At 32.6% G+C, this 9,105-nt stretch overlaps 2 protein-coding genes across 3 annotated transcripts in view; both read right to left on the reverse strand.

The window, feature by feature from the left end:
- Nucleotides 1–4,831, reverse strand: part of LOC105166638 (probable serine/threonine-protein kinase PBL7) — a 7,254-nt gene extending 2,423 nt beyond the window's left edge. Inside the window, exons 1-4 of the mRNA XM_011086077.2 lie at nt 4,531–4,831; nt 3,545–3,738; nt 2,644–2,833; nt 2,109–2,500 (exon numbers count right to left, since the gene is read on the reverse strand). Coding sequence (XP_011084379.2) covers nt 2,109–2,500; nt 2,644–2,833; nt 3,545–3,738; nt 4,531–4,621 — 867 coding nt within the window. The 5' untranslated portion in view covers nt 4,622–4,831. The remainder of the gene's footprint in view (nt 1–2,108; nt 2,501–2,643; nt 2,834–3,544; nt 3,739–4,530) is intronic.
- LOC105166639 (protein TONNEAU 1a-like) overlaps nt 7,677–9,105 on the reverse strand; it is a 4,937-nt gene continuing 3,508 nt past the window's right edge. For both annotated transcript variants that reach the window (XM_011086079.2, XM_011086078.2), the window contains exon 8: nt 7,677–8,203. In XM_011086079.2, coding sequence (XP_011084381.1) covers nt 8,161–8,203 — 43 coding nt within the window. In that variant the 3' untranslated portion in view covers nt 7,677–8,160. The remainder of the gene's footprint in view (nt 8,204–9,105) is intronic.

Raw genomic sequence — 9,105 nt, forward strand, 5'->3', positions numbered from 1 at the left:
TTCAAACAGAAATATAATTTTATGTACTACAACTTAGATTTCTACTGCTCATTTCCTTGTAGTGTGAGTCAAACTTTTCAGTGAGCTTAGGCTTGGTCAAAAATTGTTCATTTCAAGTTAGCCTATATGAAAATAGAATTGATATTCTTATTCAACAATTCACGAGCTTTTACTTGAATATTTTCACATAAATATCCGGATTTATATTTATAAGAAATATAGTTTGAACTATGAATTTGTTGTATGTTGAGGTCAGATTCCAAGATCCAATCGAACAACCTAAAACCACAAAGTCCGACCCCGGCCTTAGTACTCCAACGGTCAAGTCAGCTGAGGGATCAAGGTCTAAAGGTTGGATATAAACCGGTTAGTAAACAAGATTGCACATAATTTCAACCAGAGCGCAATAGTGAATGAGGTTTTTGTAACAGTTATCCAATGGTAAGGACAGAAGTGTGGCTCACCGAATCATGCCATGAGATCCATGGTTGCCCTTGATAGTCCTTGTCCGCTATTTGTGCTAGGCCCTTGAGGCCCGTTGAGCATTACTTGAATATAAAGCCATGATGCACCTAGGGAGACCAAACTCACTCCTCATTATCCTAAAGCCTATCAAACTAGGCTTCTTGGTTTGAGTTGGGCCATATTACATTATGGGTCTCTCTCTCTCATTTTACTCCCAACTTATGGTTCAATGGCGGAAATTTTGATTTTCAAAATTTATAATCCAAAGATATAAGTTGATATGGACTCATATCTATTTATTCTGCTCCAATTTTCAACAAATAATCATACCTTCTATGCAAATTTGAAAAATTGAAGAAATTTGCATAATCCAAAGAGAATCATACAGATGTACAAGATTTCCTAAAGGTCACATGACCCAAGAATTGTAAGATACAACCATGATAAAATGATAAGTTTCTAAAAAAGAAATCCACTCGGGAAGACTGTATGTAACCACAACAGGAGCTTAGACAAATTTCTAGAAAAGAATGTTTTTCAAGAATTATGGAAAAGGAATATGCATAAAGCGGAATAATGAAGGTCATACACGACCGTGGGAATTTATATAAAGTGATATAATGAAGCTCCCACCAAGCACCAAGGTCATAGGCAACCTTACTGGCGTGAACAAATTTTGATATTAGCTTAAAAGTTCTACCAAGGTCATATATAATTGCAAAGCACAAAGAAATTGATCCACAACATTCGCAACAAAGCATCCAACGGCGAACAAAGCAAAGGGATAGATAGTTGATCGTCCAATGGAAACTGGAGCAAAATAAATGCACATGGGCTGATATCAACTTATATCTTAAGATTAGAAATTTTAAGTCCAAATTTCTACCTTTGAACCATAAGTGGGGATTAAAATGATAGAACCTGAAAATGTAATATGGCCCCACTCAAACCAATAACACCCAGTTCGACAGGCCCTTATGATGATAGAGTCTAGGCTCCAAAGGCCCAGCATGGCTTAATATCGGAATAATGCTCAATGGGCCTCAAAGGCCCAGCCCGAGCAACCTAAAAGGACGATCAAGGGCAACCAAGGATCATCATACACGTGGCATGATCCGGTGAGCCACACTTGTGTCCGTACCATTTGAGTATCTGCTACAAATATCTCATTCACTATTGCACTGCATCAGGTTGGATAATTACTATCCAGAATCTTATTTACAAGCTGCTTTATATCCAACCTTTAGACCTTGACCCTCAAGTGACTTGACCATCGAAGTCCTAAACTTGGGTTGGGCCTGCAACCTGACTTTGAGGTTTTAGGTTGTTCAATGATGTTGCTTAGGACGTGACCCTACAATCCAGCCTCAGCATATGATCTGATTTATTTCACCTTCATTCAGTTTACCTTGTGAACATATTTTTGCCAACATAATTCCTTATATCATCTCCATCCTCAAGTCTAGTATATTTCAAAACTTGCCTGAAAATTTACTCTAGTGACAAAATACAAGAACTCTGAATGTTCTAAAGATGAATGTCCGCAAGTTATAGATATATATGCTCCAAAACATACTATGGAAGATCAAATCGAACAAAAAAACAAACATAGCAGCAAAAATTAAAAAAGCGTAATCTCTTACCCATGCAACTAGATTGTGCTCCCCAGCAGCTCTTGAGTTGTCGATAGCCTTTCTGCCAGTGATAATCTCGAGAAGCACAACTCCAAAGCTATAAACGTCTGATTTTAGAGTGAGTTGTCCCGTCATTGCATATTCAGGCGCACAATATCCATAGGTTCCCATAACTCTGGTTGATACGTGAGTCTTATCACCGACAGGTCCCAATTTGGCCAATCCAAAATCAGAAAGCTTAGGATGATAGCCTTCATCTAATAAAATGTTTGAGCACTTTAAATCTCGATATATAACTGGTGGATTCGCTTTATCATGCAAATACTCCAAACCCTTTGCCGCTCCAGCAGCTATTTTCATTCTTGTGTTCCAGTCAAGTCGCCTTTTGTCGGGTGGAAGGTCTGGAGTGTGCAACCATAAACTAGTATTCACTCTTTTTTTGTAATGCATGTGCATGTTATTTGAAAAACTAAAACAGTTACGTACTAGTAAAATTAGGAGTTCAACAATTAGGCTACTTTTCCTTTTAACACAACACACGTACCGTGCAGATGGTCCTCCAATGATCCTAATGGCATGTATTCATACACCAAAAGTCTCTGATCTCCATCAGCACAATAGCCAATCAAATTTACCAAGTTTGGGTGGTGAAGTAAACTTAACATCAAAACTTCAACAAGAAATTCCCGGTTCCCTTGCAAACCATTGCGATCAAGTTGCTTTATAGCTACAATCTATAGAAAAAAGGACAATAAGTTAAGGTTTTATCCCCAACTCACATTAAATATTTCGAACTTCCTTTCTCAGGCAACAGGGTGCAAACAAATTAGGTGATTAACATAAACTATTTATGATATAACAAAGAGTAACTACACGCACTAGAATATGCAGAAATGTGTCTTGCATGAAAATAACTAAAGCACATTCACAATAAAACAGGTCTTTAGCAGTTTCTTTAAAATCATAGTCTTTAAACTGTTCCATATGAATAATCCAAATTTGAATTAGAAAGAAACGTTCTTTTGATTCCTCTGCGTCTGAAAGATGAAAATCTTTCAGGCCCCATTATCTCAATTCATCAGATTCCAAAAGATTACTGCCCTTCATTTCAACTTTCAAGAAAACAAGTTGTAGAGTTTCTGTGACGCTATCAAGGAGAGAAAAACAGCCAGTCACAATTTACCATCTCCTATTTGTGTGTTTCTTATTTCCAGCTGTTTGTCAATGATAATAGCATTAAAAAGATCCTTCAGTTGTAATTATCAATTCTGGAATTCGGATCTTTTTCTGTTTTGCAGATAGATAGTAAAGAAGGGAGAGGTCCATATTTTACAAGATATTTCACGTCTCAAATACAAGAAAGACCGCGTTCAAGCTCAATTTTTGCCTCAAGCAGCAAACAACTCGGATTCACGATCAAGTTTCATAATAACAGAGGAGAAAACCTGATTAGTGCTCTCTAGTCGTCCTTTATACACTCTTCCAAATCCACCTTCACCCAAAAGACAATCTGCCCTAAAGTTCTTGGTAGCCGTAGCCAATTCACGAAACGTAAATGTATGTGCAGCAATGTGACCTGATCCTCCATCTTTGGGACCTTCCTTCTTTACATCAAATGAAGAATTTGTCTTTAGCTTTTCTGGCATGAGAAGAGCAAGCAAGACAAGATTAATAGACCATACTCTTCTATTTGACAAACTCATAAATTATAGTTTAAAAGACAATGTAATCGCATAGTAAAGGTCCACAACAAACGGACAAAGGTCCAAGTAAAATATAGTCAATGCACAAGTTTGCAAGTTCTACACATTAAAGCTACTGTAATACTGGACTCGAATAAAGTGAGCTAACTAAAAATGCGAACCTTAAACAAGTAGTAGAAAGTTTGAAATAATTTTACTTCCAGTCCAATTTCCGCAACTGGTTTCCTACTTTCGCAGGCAGATTATAATTTTATCCAACTCAGACCTGAATAACTTAGTGAACCAACATTGTCTAGACCCAATCAATGCATACACATAGGACGAAATTGTCTTAACGACTGTTTCATCTGAATCATATGCAAGTGCAAATTTAAAGATTTAACTTTGGCCACAAAACAGGAATTCGGCTAAAACCTCGTCTAAGAAAAAAACATGATATATCACTAATATAAAAACCACTTAAAAAAAAAAGGTATAAAGCTCATTTTCCAGAAGCATTTCCACCAAATTAAGTGGGATCAAGAAAACAAAACATGCCAGATAATCCAACCTGCTTGGAAGAGGCAAAATCCCCTCCTGATGAGCAAATGAAAAACAGTAAAAACTAAAACACCAAATTTTCCAAGAAAAAAATAGAAGAAATAAAGGAGGTTCAGAACAAAAAAGCTACAATCTTGAGAGCTCACAATGTACAAGAAACCCCAAAAGCCTCTCACCAACACAAATACCTGTATTTGATGGGATCTGATCATCAGACTTCTTGTCCTGATCTTTCTTTGCTTTCTTCTTTGATTTTCCAGAACAAAGGAACCAACCCATTTCTGTATTCTCGCTCTCTCCGTATTCCTCAGTGTGTGAGTGATGACAAGGGGGAGTGACGCTTTGAAGAACGAGAAAAAGGAAGAGGAAGGGTTGAAGAAAAGGGGAAGAGGGAGGTGAGGAAGGACCCCAGGGGGGTGGGGTGGGCGGAGGGGGTCCAAGGAAAGCAGACCAAACACGATTTTCAGACAGAAGAGAAAGAGAGAGAGAGAGTGAAGTTAAATTCGGACACAGGGCTCTTTTTGTATTTACCTTTTCGCTGGTGGGTCAAAATTGCACTCTGGCCCCTTTTTTCTTGGTTTATTCTTAAACCACCCACAAACTTATTCTTGATTTTTTTTAAATATCTTTCATATGTATTATATATATATATATATACATGCATTTTTAATTATACAAAATGTTTGAAAAAATAATTATATATAATATAATTTATATTGAAGTACATATAGTAAATTCTAAATATCACTTACATTTCAAGAAATTATTATACTATATTTTTCGACTTTCTTATTGTTTCTTTTTTAATTTTCAGAGTTATTTGTATATAGATATTGAAACAATACAGAAATTAAACAAATTATCACAATGTATATAAACTATATATATATACATATTCATATTTTTTTTGTATAATAGTATTGATATACATATCATCTCAATTAAAATATAACAATATTAAATACGAATAATTACATAATACGAAGAATTATAAAATATTGAATTAAAATAGAATAGAACATAAAAGCACTAAAATCATCTGATAAAGACTTTTTTACGATCAGAAAGTGCTAATAATACCTAAAATAAAGTATTAAAATTTTTCGCGAAAGTTTATTAATTAAAATAAAATAAAATAATATATATACTATTGGGTTAGAAACTTTGAACACCACAAAGTCTAGGGGCAACATTTTAAAGTTAATATTTAGGGCTGGGAGGTGAATGTGAAAAGACAAGTGTACCCTCATAATTGATTTACTTGTTGGCTAAGAGCAGCGGGGCAGCATTGTCTTTTCATGCCACACAAAATGGCCATAATTATACCTTTTAATGTCAAATAGTGTTGAACTATTTTTTTGTGTACTATTTAATTATTAGGTTATATTACATCAACATTACGAGGTTTCGTTATTTGCAAAATTATAAATCTATAATTTTAATTTAAAATATATATTTATAATTGTTTATCTCGAATTTATTCATAATTGTAATTATAATTTTAAGAGTGTACTGATATATTTGCAAATGATAGGGAATAATATACATTTAATATGTACGTAAAATCAAATTTTTATTATATAATTATACTGCTCTTCCTTAAAATTTTATATAATTATATTAGACCTCTGTTATTTGAAAATTTACATATAGTATTCATAATGTTTATTTTTCCTAATAAATAGATCTTTTCTTCAGTTAAAATTCACTGCATTTGATTATATTACCAAAAAAATTAAATAAAAATCAGTATTTAATTTCGATTGACTTATCAATGACTTATTATAGGTCAAACCCTTATATATCTTCACACTCTAATGAATGCGAGAAGATTCATTTTCATCTTCATAAGGATATTTTAATTAAAAAAAATAACCGATAATAATTTATAATTAGTAATTAACAAACTAGTAAAAAATAGATATAAATATTAATTAAATTATGCAAAAGCATACATAGTGATGAAATTTAAATTTTATAATTATCGAGTCTCAAAATTTTACTATTTAAATTAGGTTTGACTAATTAATGAAATCGAATATTTAAATAATTAATGAATTGCATCCGCTTTGAATGCGCATTGATTAAACTTAAATGTTTTTTGGAAAAAAAAATACTATATTAACATTTTGAAAAAATTTAAATTTACAGAATCATTGGTGGGTTTAGTGAGAGAATCCAGGGTAGTTGTTGCTTGCTTAAGAACAACTGTCGCAAATTCAGTCGGCAGTTTTTGCGACGGTTTTGTTGGATTGTTAATTGGCCAAGAATAATTACATTTTTATATTATTATTATTTTTATGATTATTATATATGTATAAAAAAAGAATTGTTCGCGTTTTGTAGCAGTGGATCAAACTACTTAGAGTTTATCTACTTTTAGGTATGAAATATAATAAAAATATAATTAAAAATATAAAAAATTATACTAGCAGTCCTCGCAAACCGTTTTATATAATAAATATTTTTTCATATTTTAAAATATATTATAGATAAAAATAACTAAACAGTTAAATTAATATAAAATTTAAAAAATTGAATAAGCTAGATATCTTATGAATTGAAAACATATCTATTTAATAATAAAAAATTAATGTAATGGTATCAAAATCACTACTTTGTGACTATAACAGCTCAATTCTTGATAAACTATAAATATTATAAATAAGAATAAAATGTATTAATTGAGCAATTGAATTAATATTAAACTTGAGAAATTGAATAATTTAATTATTTTATTAATTAAAGGGCATTTTTGAAATCACAAAAATTTATACAGTAGTGTCAAAACTGCCACTGTATGTCCAAAATAACTCTTTTCTTTATAATAATACTAACCAATATAGCACATTATTTTTGCATACCTGTAATTAATAATCTTTCATATTTTAAAATATATTATAAACAAAAATAAATATATAAATCAATAAATTACATTTCAAAACAAAAATTAGATCTAAAATATTATCAACACAACAAAAGAATTATCAAAATGATATCAAAAAATGACAGAAATTTTGTAGAATAATGATAATAATAATTACGATTGAATTTTAAGAGTTTCTAATTAAAAGTATAATTATTATATTTTAAAATTGATGCGACGATATCACTAACCGTTGTTTGTGAGTGTAGCCTATTCTTTTTTTTTTTCTATTTTATATTAATACAGATCGATATAGTATACATATAAGCATTCATTTGGCATAAGTTTCCAATATCCCTTATAAATCAATCAAGCTCGATTCAAATGAAACGTCTTCATCTGGTTGCCTCTTTGAGCTGAATTTAGGCTCATCCAAACGCAACACGCCAAAGAAACACAATCAAGATCGAGCCGACAACCAGCAAGAAACATTCGATACTACAGAGCTACTGCCAAATTAACTGAAATACAACACATCCATCCACTCATCTCATCTTCTCCAACATCTGCTGTATTACATTACAATTAACTCTTGGAGGAAAAATGATGGAATAGTTACACCAGTGTAAGCAGCCAAATATAAGCCTGACCGATGACATCTACCACAGATGACAATCATGATAATGTTAAATTTTCAATCTTTACATCCTACGGAAAAAAAAAAAAAGAACCCGTCTTCGGACTAGCTCTCGATGTAACATCAGAATAGATAAAGAGAGTGAGAACGTACCGGGTGGGAGGTGAGAAAGAAAATGAAGAGAATACAGAAAGGTATCATCAAATTTGTAGCATACATGAGCACATATTCACCTTGCACGCGAACAACATATTGTTGGATTAATAAAAAATCCAGATAACTAAGTTAAAGTTCGTTCCGGTAGAAGGGGTCTTTCTACCCCATGCTATCTTCCTCAGAAATTCCATCCCCTGCATGCCTGAAACGAAATTCATTACAAACATTTGAGGTTTAATTCCATGTCAAAGTGGATTTGCCAGTTAATCTTGGAATGGTGTCGTTAAGGATAGAAGGCGTAATGTTGTGAATGTGATAATAAGGGTGCAAGAAAAGCAGACAAAGGTTTTACCAATAAAAGGTCATTGACAGTAGTGCTAATACTGGACAGAAAGGTCAGCTACAATTTTCATCCATCCATGTCCTAATCAGTTCTATAAGCACTCAATAACCTAGTGTTTTCCTTTAACTGTGGCTTTAATTTCAGGAGTGTTCAACTAAGTGGTTACTGTCTTTTTTGCTGCTTATAACTCTTCATATCTACAACGCTATAACATAGAGGATATAAGATAACGAATGGATGACCTTCAAGAACAAACCATTTACATTAAAATAGCATTCACATCTGTGTTTGTCCCACAGGAGCTTCTGCCCACAACTAGTTGTTGCCTTCCTTTTCATATTAACAATTTTCCTTCTACATCATGGGCAGCCAGTGATAACATTGTTTTAGGTGCATGTTCCTCATCCCCTGACATAATATATCCTGACTTATTTCTTGATACCAATGGAATTGAAAGTCGAACTATTGGAAGGTAAAACATAAGAGAATACATGCCTTAATTATTGGCCCAGTAACGCACAAGAATTCTTTTTTTTTTTTTTTTCTAAAAATCATCTCAAAATCAACTTTTAAAATTTCCTGATGAAGTCAAGTATTTTAGGTAATTTAATGTTATGATTCAATATTACAAAGTCCCTACCATCACTGTTCCATGAAGCACATGATTACTACCTATTAGAGCCAGCCAAAAATCTTCCTTTTCACTGTGGCATCCACTCACATCAATTGTTTCAGTAACAATTTTTCCAATTTACATCAAC

The sequence above is a fragment of the Sesamum indicum genome, linkage group LG7, assembly GCF_000512975.1.
Source record: "Sesamum indicum cultivar Zhongzhi No. 13 linkage group LG7, S_indicum_v1.0, whole genome shotgun sequence".
Taxonomy (NCBI): domain Eukaryota; kingdom Viridiplantae; phylum Streptophyta; class Magnoliopsida; order Lamiales; family Pedaliaceae; genus Sesamum; species Sesamum indicum.